Below are 23156 nucleotides of genomic sequence, written 5' to 3'. Positions count from 1 at the left end.
TCTCCTTGTCTATAAGGAAGTATTTGTGGGGGGTGTAATACAGATCAGAGGCTCAGCTACTTACATATATGTAGAAGGGAGCAGCTAACAATTCTGTATATGTCCATAAACCATGTATTCAACACTGCTTAAAGTACTAGCTGTTATAAACTTTTAGTGGGTTAAAAGAATAAAAATTAAATCTTGAAACAAGACAATAAAATCCTTCATGGGTAGTGTGTTCATATAGATGTCCTATGCAAAACTCTCCCTTGCTGGTGCTTTAAAGACAAGAAGTTAGGCATGGCCTTTGTGTACATAGTACAGTTTGTGGCTGTGATGCAGTCATCTTCTGCCTTTGCTTCCCTCAAACCTTAAAGCACCATTGACCATCCCGCTCTTTCTAGCATACCATCAAACATAGTTTCACCCTCTGTCCTGTTTAGAATAAATAGCTTGCATTTCAATTGGAGTATACAATTTTTAAAATACATGCAGTGTTGATTTATGGTTTTCTAAGCCATGAGAAATGCCGTATATACTCTGCCTGATTGCTTCCACCCCATGTTTAGTGCTGAACACTTGTTTTCTATCCTGGGCTAGCCTTTGCAAGGATGTAAGGGAGAGTGGCTGTGCTTGTATGCAGGTCAGTAAAGTGCGCCAAAGTCTTCCTGTAAGAGGTCTTATTCCAGCCTGTTCCGCTGAATTCCTCCCTCTCGCTGGAAGCTCTCCTGTTGTTATCGCTGCTAGTGATTTAACCGGCAATTTTAGTTGAATGTTAGTTTTCAGAAATTTTATTTTGGTGAATATTAACTAAACTGTTGGAATTCTTGGTTGTGTTAAAACTGTGCTTGAAATTTTTCACATTTATCTGGGGCAGCTATGTTTTCTGATTTGGGCTAGAACAGTAATCTAAGAAGAGCCTTGCTTGCAAATTTGCAGCTTGCCAGTGTTCTGCCTCTCATACAATCAAAAGGAAAAGAAAAAAAGGGTGTTGGGGGGAGATGAGGTTGATAAATTTTTCAAAGTTTGTAGGTATTTGACTGATGTTGAGTCAGTCTTTTTAGCAAACGCTTGTATTGCCCAGCTCTGCTAACTAGAAGAAAGGTTTGTAGTTTTCTACTTAATTCATTAAAAGGGTATTATAATATTAGAGTTATGTTCAGACAAGTGAGACAAAGGCAGTCTCTGGCAAATCTAGGCTTTCATTTTAAACATTTATTTCAGACATTTTGTTTAATAAACTTAATGAGTTATACAGGCAAATAATGGCCAGTTTTACTGATAAAATAATTTTCTGTTTTCTTTATTTTCCCTTTTTAAAAGTTTTAGAACAGTTTCAATTGTTTCTTCAATTATAATTGTGATTACTTTTGATGAGGAGATTGGAGAAAAAATACAGCATATTTAGATTAAATATTTAATATTTAAGAAATGTTTGATTTGTCAGCAGTGAAAAAACTTTATGGACAATCATTCTTATTCCTGATGTATATTGTTGGCACAGGAGATATGTTGATATATCACTAGTGTAGAATTTATGACAAGCCAGTAGGTAAAATGTTGTTTACTGTTTTGTTGCCAAACTCAACACGATGCAAATACAAACTATCAAATATCAACTTAGCTAGGATTTTGTGTAGGCTGTTTGCGAATTTGCTGGTCTTGGAATTGCTCCTTTAGAGCAGGAGTTAGACATTGTAAATTCAAGGGTCTTGGGTTCAGTGCAATGGATGTGCATGGATATAAAAAATTTCTAAAGGCCCGGCCGGGGTGTTCAAGGTGAGCTTCCCCTGGCGAGAGGTAGGTAGCTCGTGTGAACTTAGTACAGTTAAATTTCAGTTTAGTATTGAGACAATTATTAACTTGCCTCAGGAGGAGTAAGCCAGGAGTTCTGGACTTTGGTAGCACAAGCACCTGCTGTTTAAACCTAAGGTCTGTGGCAATTGCCTCAAAGACAAGAGGCTCCCTGTGATACGCTGCCTGGCTTTCAGGGACTGCATCTGACGAGCAACTGTTAAATGGTGTTTTCAGAGACAGCAGGTCAGAGAAGCTTAGGATATCAACTGGTTTTTACAGTGTTGAGGTGCAAAGTGGGTAAACCTGTTGATGCCATTATTGTCATATACTGTTATCTGTCAGGCTTTGTGTGAGAGCTGGGGCCAGCACCTGTTCTGTCAGCTACCCCAGCCCCTTCTTCTGGGACCACTTCTTCCAGAACTTGTCTTTCCCAGCAGGCTAACAGGCTTCGCCCTTGTGAGATGCGCTGGCAACGAGGGGTACCAGTAGAAACGTTTTGCAGTTCTCTAGTGTGTTAGGTAGGTCTGTCACAGTGTGTATCACAATCGGTGAAAATGACGTATTTTGGGAATGATTTGCATTTTTTCTACGTGTGTGATGCACATGTATACTTACAGATGTAAATTAAAAAGAGTATTTTGCACTTAGAGGTAAAGAAGTAGGAACACTTGCTTTTGCAGATGATTTTAAACACATCCCCTTTCACCAAATGCGAGGCCATGTTCTGTGTCAGAAGATGAGCTGTAATGCATTTCTTTATAAGCTCTCTTTTATCTGGCAGATTACCTTGCTAATTTTAGGGCAGATTGATCCTTACACTGATCTTGCCATATCAGAACCTCTGCATCATTCAGAAAGTTTGCTGTAGCCTGAAATAACTGTAATTCCTTTGAACTGATGCTGATTTTTTAAAAGAATTTGTGTCACTACTCCTTTACCACCTCTCAAATTGACTGTGGCATTGTCTAGGAGAAATGAGCCCACTTGTGGGAATGGGGTGCGTGTGCTGAGAAAATCAGCCAAGAGGCCAAGAGAATGGATTTGGAGTTTCAGGTTTAAATCATGTTTGGTTTTTTTGTTGTTGTTTAGGTTGGGGTTTTTTACGTAGTAAAGAAAATGAAAGCACGCTAATACTCTTCTAAGATTCTGTGAAATTTACTGCATTGTCATTTCAATTTTTAAAGTAACTAGCTGCTTTACATGCACTTTATAAGTTAATTATAAGCTGTTTGAATAAAGTTTTGCTCCTTCTTGTTTTGGCTATTGCTCATATTAAACACCTTTGCTAACCTGTGACCAACTGTGAACTTAAATGCGCAGCAACTCTCACTGTTTCTGATCAGGTACAGAACACTGACCAGTGCATGATTGAAGACTACTGTTAAGTGTACAGATATCTGTGTATACTTGTGCATCCAGTGTTTCTGTTTGAGACTTCCTGTAGCTGCAGGTGGAGAAGTAGTAAGGACACCAGCTGAAACTGATTGTTTCCACATAATCTGTGATATAGTGTTTATCAGTTTCCGTTGAGTTGATTTATCTTTAAATTAGGTAAAAGGTCACTGAAAAATCAGACTTTATATCTGAACATTCGAATTACACCCAACAGCAAAAAGTGTTTCTAGTTGATCGAAAGAACTGCATTCTGCTCTTAAATTTCCACCTCTTTTGTCTCTCTGTTTTTGTTTTGTTTTAATTTTATTTCTATTTTTTTTAGTGAGTGACAGTTGCTTCAGGAACCTTGCCGAGGATCGTAGTGGGATAAACCTTAAAGATCTGGTCCAAGACCCTTCTTTGTGAGTATCTGGCTTTTTTTGCTAAGCAAAGATAAGCTTCATGATATCCTTGTGAGTAGTTTTGTAATTATATAAAGTAGTAGTATGATGAAGTACACTTAGTGCTTTAGTGTCAATACGCTTGCCAAGTTGTTAGTCTTCAATACAGACAAATATTATTAAAACCACGTTGTTTTTTACCTGTTTCTGTTTGTGAACTAACATTCAGCGAGCACATATGGTAAAGGGTACAAGAGCAGTCGTCAGAGGTAACAGATTGTGCATGCTGGTGTTTTTATGGAGGAACTGTATGCACAGTGTTACCCCTCTTTCTTTAAGGAGGAACTGCGTACTGGATAATTATGTTATCATCAGTTATCTTAACATGTAGAATCACTTTTCTTTGTATCTGATTTCATAGAGCTGATATTCATTTCTTCCTTTATTCCCTGTTTTAATTCGAGTATTATATGAGCAGATGATCTGATTTTTACCTCATGGCAAGACTAGTGGTCTTCATCTCAGTGTTGCATTTTCCTCTAAAATAAAATTCAATCTCATGAGCTCTGAGCCAGACTTGAAATTATATCAAACCTTTCCATGGTTTTTTTTTAATCTCTTCAGTTAACTTTAGTACTAGCTGAAAATGTTCTTGCTAGTGTGCATAAGTATACCACTTGTTATGAGGGAAGGGAAAGAGGGGAAAAATTCACATCTTTTTAACACGAATGATAGTGCATTCCACAGTGGGTCCTGACATGATAAGCCTTTACGCTGGCAGAGCACATTTTTCATTATTGGTTGGGAAGTAGTAGAAAATAAGGTATATTTGATGTCTTGTGTGAGTTACAGGGGATTTTTAGTAATGAAGTAGATGCAGAATTTATTTGGTCATGTCGCTACAGGTAAATGACATATATGCATATATACATGCATTCTTGGGAAATGTTCACATAATGCATGTAATATTTGATAATTTATACTTCTGAAATGAAATGATAGAGGCACAGGGGACAATATAACTGTTGCTTGAAATTAACAGAATGAATGCAATAGGTAAATTCTTAATAATTGCTATGAAAGTGTTGAAGTCAAGGCTATTTCAAAGGTCTTAATTTTAAACCAAAATTTGCCTTTTGACTGGTTTCTTTGGGTGTTTTTTTTGGTGAGAATTGTATGTGCCTTTTTCTGAGCTGTGGGTATGTGTAGGTGTACACGTAGTTTTGGTTTTGCACATCTGGAGTTTACTTTCAGAAAGGATGAATTGCCTTTGTTGTAGAACGATCATTTTCCTTGCTGTTTACTACAAGTGATGAAATCTTCTAGTTTCTTTCCCTGACCATAACTTACATGAAGAAGATTGTAGTAAATTATTGTAATCTGTAAAATAAACGAGATGGATTTCTGTTCTTATAGCATAAGAAGCATAAGTGACTGCCATGTAAACATTTTTATCACTTTGAAGGATTGAATAAAGTCTCAAAGCATCTGTTAGGTCTCAAGGACAGTTCATGACACTTCTGTTGTATGACAGATTATAGCGCAAGAGAAGTCTGCTTCTTCCTGCCTAATGATAGGAATGTATAGACTTTGTTTTGTCTTTCCAAATTGATATTCTTGCAGTTTTACGACTGAGTGCCTATTGAGTGTTCTTGCAACATGTGTCAGAGTGTGAGTGAATCTCCAAACTGAAGAAATGATCTAAGGCTATATTCAGCCCAGCCTTTTGTAGGTGACTGTAAGGTCCCATGGCATCTGAATTCTTTATCATGCAAAGGGCAATGTGGGGCTGAAGCACGAGAGTGCCAACCAAAGAGATGTTTTAACCTTTTTCTAAAATAAGAATAAAGCTTAATTAAAATCTTTAGAGTGTTTGGCTAAGATTTTCACTTATAGTGATACCTGAAATATCAAAATAACATTTGGTTCATCCTCTTACCGGTTTAATAGTTACAATTTAGGATTTCTTTGGTGCTCGTTCGCTCTCACTGCAGACAAATTGCCTCTTTTCTTTGTAATCTAATATCAGATACCAACATCAAATTTACATGAAAAATTCTGGTGCTTTCTCTGTGAATGGCTCTGTCACTCTGAAGGTTTGCAGTGCATTTGTAACGTATGACACTAATAAAATAGTTTAACAAAGAGAGTGCAAGGGATTTTAGGTTCATTAGCATTTAAATAGATAATCAGTGTATAGTTTTAACAGGAGTTCATATTACTAGCAGATGATGGGATAGCAGCAGAGGTAGAAATACAGTATAACACACCAAGAGGATAAAAAAAAGCTTAAGTGATTTTAGATTAGGATGGTTTGATACATCATATAAAATGCATTTTGAATTGTGTCCATTTCTTGTGAGACATAGCTACTTCAGCCAGTTTTCTGAGCTACATTGGCATCTCCCTTGCTCTTTACCATTCTTAGCTCCATCACAGACAACTTCTGTTTTATTATTGCAGAAGTCTTTTTTCGGAGGGCTGAAAGTGTGTCTTTACATTGAAATGAAACTCTATAAAGATGGTATTGTAGGGTTTTTTAATTAGTGTCTGTATTATATCAAGTATGCCTAATTGTGAGCATAGTTTTTTTTCCCCAATTGACTTCCCAGCTAGAGTAGTCTGGACTCTGTAAACTTGATCTGCTTTCAATTCTCTCATTATTAGTAATAAATAAATCAGGGGTTTGACAATATCTTTCTATTTGTGTGTGTTTTACTCTGTCAGTGAAAATAGAAATGCTGCTTAAGAGAAAAACCCCAAGCATTTCAAATAAACATAAAGTGAGGAGTTACTGCCTGACCGTGGGAGAAGGAAGTATGCAACAACTTCAGAATTAAAACTCATTTTTGTAGTTAATTACAGAAAAGTTGAATTTGAACAAAAAGTTGATCAGAAGTTCAACTGTGAAAAGGTGATTTCAGAGTTAACTGCTGTTCTTTATTCATTGCAGCTGATCACAGAATCATAGAATGGTTTAGGTTGGAAAGGACCTTTAAAGATCATCTAGTCCAACCCTCCTCCTCAGTAGGGACTTCTTCAACTAGATCAGGTTGCTCAGAGCCCCATGATGTCTCTGCTGTCTACAGTGTCCACCTTTGGACACAAAACTTAAAGATGTAGGGGTGTGTAGGAGAATGATAAGAGGAGGAGAAAGTGCAGTGCATGACAGGAGTTACAGCAAACAACAGCAGAAGAGAGGAAGTATGAGTTGCCTACAGTATATAAAAGATTATTAAAGGGATTGTTCTTTTTGGCTGATGAGAAAGGATTAGTTCAATTTATAGCAGATGAGATTGTTTGGATAGTTGGAAAAAATTCTAAATGTCAATGGGATTAAAGAAACTGGAATCTATTTCTAAGAATGTCAGGGAGAGCTCTGCAGATTACAGTCTATGTATACTTGATCCTGTGTTAGTGTAGAGAGCTGGAAGAGCAAATCTTTTTTTATATTCTCCTTTTTCCTTTTCTTCTACAAAAAAGGTGTACATTCTGGCAGTTTGGCATCAGTGTAGTTAATATGACCAAAAACCAGATGGAACTTACTTTAGTTGCTATATAGGTAACTTAATGTGGCTACGAATATTCAAAGCTTGTGGTTTGGTTTAGATGATGCACCCACTCCAGCCCTGCCTACCATTCCAGTAACACATAAAAGATATTTAAAATTTTGCATTCTACAGAGGAGATTTATCTACATGAGAAGACTACAGGTGTCTTTCCATGAATGGTCCTAAACAGCAGAGCTGCAGACAGCAGGTGTAATTGGAGGAAATAGACTGGTAGTTCTTATATGGTGGTGCAGAGGTTCTTCAGACTATGTTCAGCTGAGGTAAAATGCAGTGGAACAGCTTAAGTTGCTAGCAAACTACTGTTTTTTTGTAGGGAAATCACAGAATCCCAGGTTGGAAGGGACCTCAGGGATCATCTAGTCCAACCTCTCTAGGAAGAGCACAGTCTAGACAAGATGGCCCAGCACCCTGTCCAGATGACTCCTGAAGGTGTCCAATGTGGCCGAGTCAACCTCTTCCCTGGGGAGATCATTCCAGTGGTGACTGTCCTCACTGTGAAAAATTTCCCTCTGGTGTCCAATCGGAATCTCCCCAAGAGCAACTTGTGTCCGTCCCCCCTTGTCCTCTCCATGGGACTCCTTGTAAAAAGGGAGCCTCCATCTTCTTTGTAGCTGCCCCTTAAGTACTGGTACACGGTGATGAGATCCCTTCTGAGCCTCCTTTTCTCAAGGCTGAACAAGCCCAGTTCTCCCAGCCTATCCTCGTATGGCAGCTTCCCAGTCCTCTGATCATCTTGGTGGCCCTTCTCTGGACCCCTTCCAGCCTGGCCACATCCTTTTTGTATAGCGGGGACCAGAACTGTACACAGCACTCCAGGTGTGGCCTGACCAGCGCTGAGTAGGGTGGGATGGTGACTTCTCTGTCTCTGCTGGTGATGCCCTTTTTGATGCAACCCAGCATCCTGTTGGCCTTCTTGGCCGCAGCAGCCACTGTTCGCTCATGTTGAGCTTCCTGCCCACCAGGACCCCCAGGTCCCTTCCCACAGAGCTGCTCTCCAGCCAGGTGCATCCCAGTCCGTGCTGCACTCCCGCATTATGTTTTCCCAGGTGCGTGACCTTACACTTCTCCTTGTTGAACTTCATAAGGTTCTTGCTGGCCCACTCTTCCAGCCTATCCAGATCTTCCTGCAGAGCAGCTCTCCCTTCTGGAGTGTCTACTTCCCCACTCAACTTGGTGTCACCTGCAAATGTCATCAGGCTACACTTGATGTCGTTATCCAGATCACTTACAAAGATGTTGAATAACATTGGGCCCAATACTGATCCCTGGGGGACTCCACCAGTCACAGGTTACCCCTTGGAAAAGGAGCTATTTACCACCACCCTTTGGGTGCGGCCTGTCAGCCAGGTCCCCACCCACTGCACAGACCACTTGTCTAGGCCATAACGCATTCATTTCTCCAGGAGGAGACTGTGGGGGACTGATTCAAAGGCCTTGGAGAAGTCCAGGTAGACCATGTCCACCACCCACCCCATGTCAACCAGGCAAGTCACTTTGTCATTGAAAGCCACCAGGTTTGTCTAGATCTTTGAGGCTCTGCAACAAGGCAAAATTTCTTAAGCTGGTGCTCAAGGAAAGAGAGAAAACTGATCAGTTCATTTGACTCCTTGCTCAGGTGCAGACTGAATGCTATGCTCTTTCTTCCCCTCCTTCTCCACCCTCAGTACCCAATCTGTGCTTAGGAGAGAAATGTGTTAGATAAAATTCAAATGGCTGAAACTCCTCCTAGGTTCTTTACTACTGAATTTCCTCTAACTGTAAGATATTTAAATACAACTCTGAAGCATGACCCATCAGATCATCAGAGGGTTAAGTATACCTCCACCTACTTCAAACACAAGGTCTATGTGTAGTCATTCCTAAGTTTTAGGTGTTAGCATCACTTTATAAGATGTTCCTTTCAGCTCTATCCTGTATATAGACATAAAGCTTATAAAATACATGTCTATACAGAAAGGAGGATGTTTTTCTCTTTCTGTGCAATTCAGTAGCTGCAGCTGCACATAATCACTGATGCACATTTGTTTTGGAAACATCTTCAGAGGTTCTTTGAGATGAACAGGATCCAAGAGATTCTGAGTAACTTCTTTCTAAACAAAATCACGTCACATCTCCACTGATTTCTTCTCTCCTTCAGATTAGCTGACCTCATTTAAGAGAGGGTAGGTAAATCTAAAAGGTAAGAACAGGTAAGTTTTGACAGGAGATTGGAAGTTATTTTAATATCTATGTACTACTGAAGCTTTTTAAAAAAAAATTATGAGAAGAAAATGTTATTTGCCCTCCCTGTAATTCTATTAGAAAGACAACCTAAATGTTAATAATCCACAAGTTTAACAGGTCTGTGTTAGAAACTTCTGGATTATCGTTGAATTCCATTTGTCCGTGACAGGAGATAGAAGTCTGACAGAAGTTGTATTTGTTACTGCCTTGTTGTATTTTACAACCTCAGAAGGAGGAGCTAAATACTTTTTGTGGGAAGTAGCTGTGAGAGCTATAGAATTTGTCACTTTATCTTAAGGACTGAAGATGATGAAGGAAGTCTTGAGGAACTCTGATTTTTGTCTTACTGAGGACCCAAGCTATACTGTAGGACTGAAGACCTGATAAGTACATTAAGTCTGTGGATGTAAAATGTCAAAGTGTTTCTCTTCACCTGAACGAACATGTGTAGCAGTTGTTGAGGATAACAGGAAGTATTGTAGTTCATTGCTTCTGGGTTTTGCTCATCATTTGAAAATCAGTAGCGTATTCTGTCTTGCACATTATGATGATACGAGTTCCATCCCTCTCCGCTTTTTGTAGCCTTTCTAGTTTTTCAGTGCCTGTTATAGTACATGAATTTCATGCCTGTTTTCTTTATTTAACTGCTGGTCTCAGTAATGTAGCATAGAGAGGAAACATTTCTTCTGTAATCCTATCCGCTGTTATCTTGTTTTGCAGCAGAATTCTACTGGGAGTTCATGCTCAGTTGTTTGACTATTATTTGACTGTATTAGCACATGTTTTCCCTAATAGGCCTGGTGCTTACAAAAATCTTTCTCACCTCTCTTGTCTTCTGTTAGTGGGCTCATCTGTAAGCATCAAGTGATTTTACCAGGTGATCTTTGTCAAGACAACTGGAGGACTCACTGTGGTAGCCCAGAGTATTCTGTTATGCAGAGGAGCAATACTGAGGTGTAACAGAAGTACAGCCTCTTTTAAGTACGGCATCTAATGAAAAAGTTGTGTTTGGCAAACTTCCAAAGATCTGACACCTACCTAAAGTAGTTGATTACGAGTGTAATCTAATAAGCACTTCTTAAAGTTGATAGAAATAGAACTGGCCTTATGGTATCTTGATGGTTTCTGATCTGTCTGGGGGAATGAGTGAGACAAGACTTTATCTGCTTCAACTGCAAGCAGCATTTGCAGACTTTGCCTGCAAAATTGTATTTATCCTCCCTTCAAGATAATTAAAACATGGTTACCTGAAGCGGCCACGGTTTCTTCTCAGGCCAGTTTCCCTGCTTGGCTTCTCCATAGCTCAACCAGACTCCATCGCGTATATCACAGAGATTGTTCTGTAGTTCATGTGCCAAATAATTTTTACTTCCAGTCATATGATCAAGTCCCTAAATGTTTTTTACAGATATTTTGTAAGGCGCTCTCTGTTTAGGCATACTGATTATCTGAGGGAAATCTGCTTTTCAGCTTTGTTAAAGACCTCCATTACTTGTGCTTCAAGAAAAGTATTTTCACAGCATAGGAGATTCCTTAGCAATTTGTAGCAAAAATTGCTAATATCGCATGCGTTTTCCTTTGGCTGTTTAGGCTAATGACTCATTAACAACTTCATCTGTCTGAAGCAAAAACCTTAGCAGCAGTCTGTGGCAAAGCAGAACATAAGAAAAATGTCTTTTGTAAGCACTTAGTAACTTTCAACTCTAACAAGTTTTTACCTCTTGGCCCAAAGCCGTCTCCTGTAAGATCTTTAAAGCGCCGTGTCAGCTTTATCTCCTAGCGATAGTTACATTCAGAACAAACTTGCCTTCTATCATCATACGGTTTCCAAATTCTTGGAAGGAATTTTCTTTCTTTTGCTCTTGCAATGCCCTGCAGTAGCCTGCAGTTAAGAAATTTAGGAGCTAATCAAGTAACTGAAAAAGCTGGTCTGGAACTAGAGGCTGTGCAGCCCCAGCACTGTGTCTGGGGCTGATACGTGTTGCTGAGGGGAAAGGGTTGCTTGCTTCCATGGCAGCTGCAGCTTGGGTGCTCCACCTGGCTTCTCAACTCTAGTACTAGTTTCATAATTAGTCCTAGTACTTCTCTGTGGGGCAGGGATGCACTGCTTGAAGCCTGTTAGCCAGGAGTCTCTATCTAAATGTGTTCGGGGAACTTTACTTATGGGATCTGTGACTAGGGATCCTCCTTGCTATTAGGAAGTTTTAAATTTAATGTATTTGAAATGTGCTCTTTTATGGAGATGTCTAAAGAAATGTTTGTTTTCTCTGGCTTGTTCTGGAGCTAACAGTTATAAATGGATATGTGATTTTTTTTGGAATAAGAAAGATCATAATTGGTTATGGAGATTTAGTAGATCCTTCATTTTCAGGGTTAAATTTTATGTTATTTTTATTAGATGTACTTGAACTTTCATTTAGAAATGAAAACGCTATAAAATATTTTTGAAAAGGTTCTAAAGAAAACGTGTGCCCTTTTTGCTCTGTTTTACTATGTTTACTGTCTGATGTCTGAAAAGAAATATATAGGACATAGGTTGGAAAATGTTGATCAAGTTTCAATCTAGACAGTTTCACAAAAATGATGAAAAGTTGTTTCTATCCATGCTTTAAAGTTTGTTTTTGAAAGTATCCACTATGCTTGTCACTTAGAATTCATGCCAAATTTTTATTTTTCCAGGTGAAATTTTAAAATCCCTTTGTTGTAATATCTTACATTCTCCAGTAGTACAAGAAAAGAGCCTTAATACAAAGTAATTCCCTACTTCCCATCAGTGGGCAGGTGTTAGCCAGGCCTCAGCACACTGGAGGGTCACTTGGAAAGACAAACACCACAACCACTAACAGTACCCCCTTCCTCCACCTTCCCTTGAGCTTTTGTTGCTGAGCACGACGTCATGGTATTGAATATCCCTTTGGTCAGTTTGGGTCAGCACTGCTGACCCAGTGTCCCCTCCCAACTCTTCACCCACCCCCAGCCTACTCACTGGGGAGGCAGATGGGAAAAAGAAAAGGCCTTGACACTGTGCAAGCACTGTTCGGCCGTAGCTAAAACATTGGTGTGTTACCAACACCGTTTTAGTCACAAATCCAAATTGCAGCAACCTATCAGCTGCTGTGAAGAACGACAACACCATACCAGCAGACCAAGTACACGTGACTAATACTACAGTTGTGTTTTTTCCCTTTGCGTTTGGAAGGAATATAGACAAATAGACAAGACTCCTGTGTGTCTTGGTATATTGAGGATCAGACCAAAATTACTTTATACGGAAGAAGTAGGAAAAATGAATATGTACCAAGTGCTGTCACAGACTCAGATTTAAATATCAGAAGGCTTTTTTCTGTAATTATTTGCACTAATAACTGATAAGAATAGATTGGAGCAGAATGTAGTGTGTCATTTGGTTGAATATAATTTTACAGCCCATCATTTGCTTTTGAATTTAATGGCATGGTAGCCCAGTTTCCTGGGCAATATTGCATTTAAATACTGTATTTAATATAATTAATATTAATAAATTATAATATATTAAAAATAATAGTCCATTTAAAATGACAGTCCAAGATCTTTTTTGAAGCTTCATGTGTAATGGTAAGGATTTCCTTGAGGGATTATGCTGTACATCTCTCTGGCTTTGCTTTCTATCTTCTCATCCAACCCAAATCCACCACAGCTTCTAGTTGCACTCTCTAGTCTCGCCATAGTACCTTCTCTTGCCTTTCTTGATCTTCTCATTTCAAGCTTCTTTTGGAGGGGTCTTTTTCTGATCCATTTGCCATTTTCACCAGCTTTCCACTTTCTGAGCATCTGTGACTCTCAGCTCAGACAGCCTCTTCCAAGCCTGTCTTGTACCTCAGGCTTCATCTGAATCTCAGCTAACCTGACTCTTCACCTGACCTTATTCTTCCTGACTCTAGTCTTTGTTTCTGTTTATATCCAGATCTCTTCTGGGTATTTAAAAGGGCTGCCTTCTCACAGAGTCTAGATATTGGAAAAAAAAATACCATGTGTATCTACAGGAGAGAAGGCGGTCCAGTGTTGATCGTAGGTTAACTTGCTCAGTGGATGGTTCTCTGAGAAGATCCTTTTAATACTCAGCAGTGTATTAAGTGTGTTTCTACATTCTCAGAAAAGAAAATAAGATATGAGGACTTACTAAAAAATCAGCAGAAGACCTATTTATATGACTGCATAAGCCTGGGATGTGCCAGCATCTTGACTTGTATTAACTTCTAAAAGGGGTATGGTATGGATCATAAGATTAAGCAGAGATTTGGAACAGCTTCCACACAAAGAGAAATTAGAGTAGAACTTTTTTTTTCACTTTAACCAAGAAACAATTTATGGTGGAGGTACACAGAATTAATAGCATTTAAAAAAAAAAAAAGTCAGAGGCAATTATTCACTATTTTTCATGGATCAGAAGTTGTGACAGGAGAAATTCAGACAGCAGGTTTAGGATGAATAAAAGTACATATTTATTCAAGTGTAGCAGAACTGAATATTGCATAACTGATGTAACATTTTGTGGAAGGTTGGAGTAGAAATGATAGATACGAAAACTAAGTTAGCTGTAAAAGCTGATGATCTGCATGCAGCATCTAGGTCAGCAAAGCTGCTGAACTGAAGGTGACAATAGGCAGTAAGTATATACCAGGGGACGAATCATGCTCTCTGCCATATGTTTATTCCCTAAGCATTTATTTCTCAACACCAGAAACATCATACTGAGTTGTGTGGACCTTTAGACTGAGCTGGTATGGCAATTTTTATATACTTCTTTCAGGAATAGTAGCTTCATAAATAGTGGAGCACATACAAACTTGAAATGTTTTTTCCATGGGGTTAGCAAACACTCATCATTGAAAGTAGAGTGGGCTTCCCTGATATGGCTGAATTTTAATTTGGAACTCCCAGTAATGGAGCAATAAAAAGCCTCTCAACACAGGGGTTGTAATAATTTCTTACACGGGAGAAAAATCCTCTCCTCTAATCTCACTATTAAAAATTACTAAATGTTCTTCTGAAATGCTCTTTCTTCTGAAAATCAATTGTGAGCTGATCCTCAGACATAAGTCTTTTTGCTGGAGAGGATACGTTTTGTCAAAGCTATAAATACTTAAATGCTATGAATACTTGAAAGCCTTATTTAGAGGAGGCTTCCATGAAATTTGTGTACTTATTTGCAGTATAGATTAAGTTAGCAGGGAAAACAGTTGATGTGCTACTGAAAGATTATAATAGAACACCTCGCTTTGGATATAAAGGAAGCCTTTGTTGCACATCTTAGGAATGACTCTGACGTTGAGATACAGAAGATGGCTACCCAGAGATGTTTTTGTGCTTTTATACAACGCTACTCGCTGTATTTAAATTCTGGATTGCTTTCTTAATTAGAAAGAATTTTCTTGCTGTCACTTGTTCTGGGGAACTCTTCAAAATCACTTTCTTTTTAGCACTGTACAGCAGAAATCTGTACAGATGGTGGCTAAAGAAGGAAATACAGTTATCCCGTGATAATTCTTGTGTCATTTTCATGTACACTTTTCTCATCTTCTTTCACTATAACTTGAATTTTACCATGGATTCTTCTCTTATGCTTTTCCCGTTTATCCGTGCTAACATATAAACATCACAAGAGCGTAACCAGGGCGTAAGTATATTTTCTATGGGTGACGACAGCCTTGAAGTTCAAAACTGACATATCAAGGGTTCAAAAATTACCTCAAGTGATTTTCAGCGGAGAGTTATTTCAAAGAAACAGTTACCCTACAATGCTAAATGCTTCCCTTTATACCCTTACTAATTCTGTTTTAAGCTTTTTGCTTTTTCTTTATCTACAGCATCTCTCTTCTTACTTTGATCCCCTTCATTGTATTGTAATAGAAATTTTTATTCTAATAAAATTCTATTTTCTCTTGGGTATTTGGTTTCAGATGTGAGAACGTATCTCATCTATTAAGTGATATTTTTGGTTGGAAATACAGTGTTTCTGTGAAATTTATTGGTGTCCTTCTCATATAGGTGATTGTTTTAGAAACAGGATGCTCTGAAGTGTCATTTGACTGACATAATTGAATTAGCTATTTAAAAAATACACATTAAGAGATCTTTTTCTCCTTCAACCCCTCTTCATTCAGTGTTTCTCTCATTGTCACAAACATTCTGCACAATTAACATGCACTGTAGCTCAGTACAGTATGTGGAGATGTTCAGTAGCAAGTGTTCAACTACCAAGTAGATGATGGAGGGACTATTAAATGTGGCAATGCAAAACTGGAATGTCTCCTCTTCTCCATTGTAACAAAGCATATTTTACTTGTTCTGTAGGGTTTTTGTTTTGGGATTTTTTTACAGATTATTACTTATTAGGTGGTGGTTTTTAGTCTACTGTGTTCCATTTTTCTAAAAGGTATGCTAAAAGATACAAATGTGCTTCTAAAATAAAGATACTTTTAGTGGGTCCTTTCCTTTTTTCTGCTAACATTAAAAAACCCCCACTTTTCTAACAGAGCCTGGAAAGCCATTCACTATACAGATTTCTAATAATCCAGGAAATACATTAATATGTTATTTTATTTTCATTTTCATATACAGATAAAGAGAATACAGGGCAGTGTGACTGAGAGATTTTTATCAGTGTAGTTCTGCGATAGCTGCATGAGTCAGGACTGAGAAGCAGAGTGTGGTATCATGAGCAGCTGTTGTCTGCTTTGTGCCTGGAGCTCTAGCTGTACCTGTATCATCTGCGTTTCCTTCGGGAAACTCTGTATTGTGCCTACTCTCCCACATTCGCAATGCTCTGAAAGTTAGAGAACAAAATTTGAATAAATTTTAATTCAACCTATCATAACAGTTCCATACAGATTAGAACCTCATTTTCATCTAAACCTGCATGAATTCCATGGGGAAATTGGAGGCTTCAGCAGTGTCATCCTATTGTTTCTGTTGCAGAAAGAACCATTAAGAAGAATTCAAGAATGTATTTGAGTTTTCAATAATCTTGAAACATTAAAACTCTAAGATTGAACAGTTTTCAAAGAATAAGCAACAAACTCCCAAGAAAAGACTCATCCCTAGTGGCAACCATCCAGCCCCGCCTATCCATGCGTTCACACAGGTGGATCATCTTGGCTGTGTGTATATAAGCAGCTGCAAACTTTGCTTTCCACCAACCTATAATAAACACCTCTACCCAAAACCCATCTCAAATGATTCTCAGAATCTTTACCAGTAACTATACATACAATGTCAGTTTTGAAAGTTTGTAAGTTAGTTGTACCGTATTCAGACTGTATTCTTTGGGTACAGTTGTCTTTAAAATGCATTATCTCAGGATCTTTCGACATTGAATCCCTTCTGAAAACAAGAATTTGCTAGAAAAATGCAAAGAATTACAGTTAATACATTTTCTTTACACCTCTTCCTGGCTCAAGAACGAATGCTGCCTGCCCCGAGCCTTAGGCAGATAGCCCTGCCAGGGCTGTTCCGCATGTGAGGGGATGAAGCAACGCACTTGGCAGACTGGTTCATATTTTAACAGTATGGCCTGTATTGTTCTTCAGAAGCTAACAACATTAAAAATACATGCTCAAGGAATTAATTTATGACCAAAGGGTAGGTAAGAATTAAAGGTAATGTTTGTATTCAAATATATGGAGTATCTATGTGTACTTCATTATTTGTTAATGCTTATATAGGCATTAATATTGGATGAACTAGTAAAGATTTGGAGATTTCAGAACAATTTGATATCGTAAATTCTAATTTTTGCATTTATACAGATAATTCAGTTTTATATTGTGAAATAATTTTGTGAAGTATGTTTTTAAGCAGTCAAAACTGAGAAAACTTCACTTCTTTTTGCCAGTGACTCAGATGCAGCGAGAAGTGTGCCTGCTTCTGCCTGCATGGTTGAGCAGAACATTTTGAAGACACTTATGTGCAACAAAAATACCCCATAGTTTTTCTAAAACTAGTAGAAAAAGACATTTTTCAGCTCAAGGTTTTCCTCATTAATCCCAGTAATAGAGTGAATTCTACATTTAAGATTCTTTTTGCTTCACCTTCCTTCCGGAGTTCCTCTTGTCCTGCCTTCTCCTGCACATACTCCAGACTCCAGCCAGCACTGCAGCCCTTGAACCCTCGAGCCTTTTAGTGCCTTTAGCCAATTTATCGTTCGTGTTAAACAAAAGGATTTATGTTTTTTGTGGAGCTTGTGAACACGTACCATGCTCAAGAGCTCTTACACAAGATAAAATTGTCTTTGGATCGAAACCCTTTTTCCCAGGCTTTTTTATTATCTTTTATTTGGTATTACTATTTTTATTCTGTAAATGAGGGAACAAACTTTATGTGAACAGTGCAATGACTGCAGCATGTACCGATATAAACAAGCTATTTTAAAAATACTGATAGTAGTCACGTGGTTACAGCTGCTCAGAGCTTAGTATAGACTGAACGAACATCCAGCTTCTCGGGAAGGTTTTGTCATAGCTTTTGATTTCAGTCTCACCATGGCTGTACTGTTGCCAGTAGCCAAGCTTCTCGTAGCTCATGAGCTTGGGTATTTCTGCATAGTTTAATACACTGACATACTGTGAAGGGATAGAAGTAATCTGTGGCAAAACTAGCAAGCTAGCAGTACTTAAAAATACTTTTTTTCTTTTTATTTCTCCAATGCAGCAATGACTTATCTTAAAATTTGTTTCAGTGGCATCTTAGCCGAAGATTGCACCTCCGTTTCCCAACAAAGAACCAATTGGCGCTTCCATTTTTAATGAGGTCTCAATACTCTCTATCTTCAGATGAGTTAGAACTGTTTCTGTCCAAAACCTGATTTCCTGTGGAAAGACAGGCTAATGAGAGCTGCCCACCCTTATAAATTGAGCGTTCCTGAATCTATCAGATGGACCTTTACTATTCACATCTTTTATTTCTCTCTGTCTCTCCCTCAGTGTTCCTCTTCATTTTACATAGTGGTGTAAATATACAGAGCCTTCTCAAGACCATGAATTTTTGGTGCTACTTTGACATATGAAGTGGTGGTTTCTTTGTACTATTTCTGTTCTTCTGCACAAGACAGGACACTAGCTGAATATTTTTAAGAGCTTAGTTTCCCAGATTATTAGTTACCCTAATAGCAAACTCCTGTGTCATCCTGTCCTCTGTAATACTATTCAGCTGGTTTTCTGAAGCCCTGTGTTGGAATCATCACTGGAGAAGCAAGAAGAGATTGCTGAAACTTCAGTAATCTTTAATCAAAAATTATTCAGGCACTCATTAAGGGCAAGTTTTGAAACTTAATGTATTTGGACAAGAACTGTGACTGTAAGTATATCCAAAAAGAAGTAGGCGTCCATAGTTGCTACAGTTACAAAGCAATATGTGTTTCTTAAACAGAGAAGTATTGTGCAATGGGAAAGATCAGACCACCGACAGCTTTATGACAAGGAGGTCTGTATACATTTGACTGCTTCCAGAAGTGATGTCCCTTCCTTCAGCAAAGTGGGACTCCATGCTGGTACATGTCCTTTCTATCTCACTAAAAGCTGCTCTTGAGGAAAGACTTCATCAGAAAATCTTTTGACATTCTCTTATTTTGGAACAGGAGAGAATGATCAAATAATACATTCATATATATATATGCACTATTCAGATTTTACAGCTGCTTCTGTTGCCGCTTCATTTTAAAACACATGGAAGAAAATACTAGCTGAAGTTATTGATCATCAGCCTGGCGGAGTTACTGTGTTCAGCTCAGCAGCAGGTCTGCCTCTTTTCCTTCCTTTTAAGGTGCTCTTGTAACAATCTAATGAAAGAAAATAAGCCACCTCCTGCAGCAGCAAACTACAGTAGGAAAATCTCACAGTCACTGGAGGAAAGAATTATACTGTATCTTTCTCAGCCTTGAGAAAAAGAAAATGAAGGTTGAAGGGTTTTCTGCTGGACAGGGGGACAGCACAAGACTGGTCTTGGGGAAATTGCTAAAAGTGAGTCACACTGACCAGAATCTCATAATCAAGAGCCTTTCTAAACATTCCATTTCACAGCTATAGTTCATGTTTTCAAGTAGTAGAAAACAAAACTTTCTCTGACCGGTACTGTTGATTAGCTTGTAAAAGGAAAGGTATGTCATGGAATAGGCAAAATTTTGTTTCATGACTGCTATTAGTATGAAAGTCTGATACGGGTTTTTGCTAGTGTGGGTTCAATACTGCTTAGGATTAAGGGTGAAATACTAAATGGATAATTTAAGTGCTAAATGTACTATGCCAGTGTGATCGAGTGGGGCTAAAAATGCTTAGCAAACACAAGCAAGTGTTGCTGTCCATGAGGAAGAGGAAAGCCATACACATATTTCGTGTCCTAAGTCCATGAGGAAGAGGAAAGCAGATGAACAAAGTAATAAACATTTTGTACTTAGCCAGTAAAAATGAGTGAAACGTTGAACATGATATTAAACTGGCTAACCAAAAAGCATAGTATTTGATTGAATGTCAAAGCTTTCATAAAACCTGTCACTGAGGAACTTTGATAAAATTTTATGATGCACAACTATATTCTTGTTAATTGAATTACATGTTTCGGTGAAAAAGCTTCACTGGAAAATTATCAAGTAGCTGTTAACCAAGTTTTATATGAAGGATCTCAAACTGGTATGAGTCATTTGCTACCCACAACTATTCATTTAAATCATTCTTGTGGAACAGTTAGCGCACTGTTTCCAGTTACACTGTTATAACATGCAGCATATTTTATACATGTTATAATTAGATTATATAGTTCATATAAATTACATATTGTCTTGTTAATAGCTTTTTGACAAATAAGGATGAGCACTAAGTACTCTGTACTCTGAGCTGGCTGGTTGTAATGTAGATGTCTAGCACAGTGCTGAGTACAAGCCAACATGCTTTCCCTCTCGGCATGGTTTATTAGTTGTGGCTCCGTGCCACTCTAACTGTGGTACGGAGCTGGCTGTGATCTGATGTGGGATGCTGGCATAGCTCTCTGAAAATAACAGATAGACCCAAGATTTTTTTTTCTTCCTTTGTCTCCTATGTTTAATAGTTCAGTTGTTAATAAAAGCTCTGAGAATTCTACCAGAAGAGGTAATAAACATTTTAAAAAAACAAGTAGCAAGCTTGCATTACAATGTACCATTCAAGTATCTGTCACTAACAATTGTTCAGTTAGGATTATTATTTTAATGAGAAGACTGCTAGTGCTTTATACTTGCTTTAAAGTAATTTAGTGCAAAACTGTGTCAGAGATTGAACAGCTCCGTAAAACAGAACTCTTCAATAATATGCGAGCTCCCTGAAGTATTTCTATATTACAGCTACTTACTCAGCTAGTTTTAGAAGGGGGAAAGTTTGGGGGGAGGAAAATTGAGTGAGCTAGAGAACCTTTATTCTGCGTTTGTGCTCGTGTATAAGTACAGTTCTGGGGATGAAATTGAGCTGGGGCCGGAGTAAAAGGGCCAATAAAGCTACGATACTGTATGAAGCGTGCAGCTGTAGAAGCTGAAGGTGGCAAGCTGCAGATAATTTTTTCTAGGATGGAAATTTTGTAGCTACTCCCTGACTGCAGTATAAGAACTAGAGGGACACTCTTAAAGTTCGCCGTTGGAAATTATTTTGGAGCCAACAACTGCAGCCAAGACCACAGAGATGAGAAACATCTGATGCTTTGCTTGTATTTCTCCCTTCGTCTCTTTTCTCCAGCAAAGAATGCCTCTCAGTTGCATGATGTTTGCCTGTTAATGGACCTCTTGGCAGTTCCCTGTGGACCAGGTACAGGCCTCAGCTTTGATGTGTACAGTATCTTTGGCCTACTTTGCTTTTGTGACCTATTCAGTCTTTGGCTGTTCAGTTAGTCAGCAAAAATCACCAGTTAGTCCTTAACTTATATGTATGCATGTGTCGGTAAAAGTTTTAAAGCCAACAATTTTTTAAGGCAAAAGTAAGTACCTTCCAACAAACCATATGCCATCACCTTATTTTTCAGAGAATAATTAGCAACCTAGAGATTATAATGTTATGTTATCAACAATATCTATGTATTGTTTGGTTTCTTCATCTTTTTATTTTCATACAAAGTTCATTTTACAAATCAAAATGTAATTTAATGTATCTGCTATCAGTGTAAACTCAACTTGAAATTTAAAACTCCACCTGCAGAGTTTATGCCTAAATGGCATATGTGGCAGAATTGGAGTCACAGTGCTCTACTGTAAAGAATTGGCCACTATGGAGTAAAGGTCAGCTGAACTGTGAGTTAATCAATATATGCGACAGAAAGATAAGCTTGGAATGAACATTTTTAGGTATCAGGCACTCAACTTTGACTTTCATTTGCAAAAGGCTTCTGCCACATTTTATTTATTCATTACAAATGATTTTGAATTCAGTACAAGTGGGTTTTGGACAAATTATTATATAAGACGGTCTTACAACGGTGGAACAAATTGTGAGAGGATACTTCTACTGAATATTTACTTTTCCATAACTAACATAAAAGAGGATATTCTGTTCTACATACTAAAGCATCTGTAATCTAAGCTTCAGAGCATGAGGGGTCTATTTTTTAAAAATATTTTTACTATAATTATTGTCTGATTTATGAAGAAAACTAAATGTGCACTGGTAACGTTTCTTAGCTTTGAAGAGCACTACTGAATTTGGAGAAGCATGACTTCTTAGCAGCTTAAGGTATGGAGGCACTGCAGCTATGAAATGTATCTTGACACTTATCTGGGGTAGCATTATGCATCAGTGAGCATTTATACTCAGGTGATATGGCTGGAGGAAATATGAGTTAAAGCATTGACTGCTGTTGTGGAGGGATAGCACCGCTATTTTTCCTGACATGTTTTAGATGAAAATGTAGCTGACAATACATTTTATGTTAAAATAACCTAGTAAAATCTACCCATGTTGTTCTTCTAGGGACACACACACATATGACATATAAGACAAAATCTGGAGTTCTCTTTTAATTTGTAAATGCTCTTTAGTCCACCTGCTTTCTAGATCCACTTTTTAGGTTTTAAATGGAAGAGATGCTGGTCTTAGTTTCACAGAATCACAGAATGGTAGGGGTTGGAAGGCACCTCTGGAGATCATCTCCTCCAATCCCCCCGCTTCAGCAGGCACACCTAGAGCAGGGGGCACGGGAACGCGTCCAGGCGGGGGGTGAATGTCTCCAGGGAAGGGACCCCACAGCCTCTCTGGGCAGCCTGTGCCCCTGCTCTGGCACCCGCACAGAGCAGTGTGACGTATTCTCGTATTGGAGAGAATATGAGAATTCTCTCCAATATGAGAACATTGGAGAACACCCCAGTATGTTCTCATATTGGTGTGCAACTTCCTGTGTTCCAGCTTGTGCCCATTGCCCCTTGGCCTGGCGTTGGGCACCGCTGAAAAGAGCCTAGTCCCATTGTCCTGACACCCACCCTTTAGATATTTATAGGGATTGATGAACTCTTCCCTCACTCTTCTATTCTCCAGGCTGAACAAACCCAGGTGTCTCAGCCTTGGTATCTCCTCTCCAAGGGAACTGCTTGAGCAAGTCCAGGTCCTTCTTAAACTGGGGGGCCCAGAACTGGACACAGCACTCCAAATGTGGTCTCACTAGGGCAGAGCAGAGAGGGAGGATAACCTCCCTCGATCCTCTGGCCACACTCCTTTTTATGCAGCCCAGGATATTGTTGTCTTCTTGACCACAATGGCACATTGCTGGCTCATGGTCAGCTTGTTGCCCTCCAGCACTCCCAGGTCCTTCTCAGCAGAGACGCTTT

At 38.6% G+C, this 23156-nt stretch overlaps 1 protein-coding gene across 11 annotated transcripts in view; it reads left to right on the top strand.

Moving 5' to 3' along the window:
* GPHN (gephyrin) overlaps nucleotides 1-23156 on the top strand; it is a 306435-nt gene that overhangs the window by 89227 nt on the left and 194052 nt on the right. For 10 of the 11 annotated variants that reach the window (XM_064460104.1, XM_064460108.1, XM_064460105.1 and 7 more), the window contains exon 2: nucleotides 3497-3575. In XM_064460104.1, the coding sequence (XP_064316174.1) occupies nucleotides 3497-3575 (79 nt within the window). Of the gene's footprint in view, nucleotides 1-2216; nucleotides 2298-3496; nucleotides 3576-23156 lie in introns of those variants that run through there. The other variant, XM_064460110.1, reaches the window with a different exon arrangement.

Source organism: Phalacrocorax carbo, chromosome 9, assembly GCF_963921805.1.
Source record: "Phalacrocorax carbo chromosome 9, bPhaCar2.1, whole genome shotgun sequence".
NCBI classification, from domain to species: Eukaryota; Metazoa; Chordata; class Aves; order Suliformes; family Phalacrocoracidae; genus Phalacrocorax; species Phalacrocorax carbo.
This window is presented reverse-complemented; position numbering and strand designations above follow the sequence as displayed.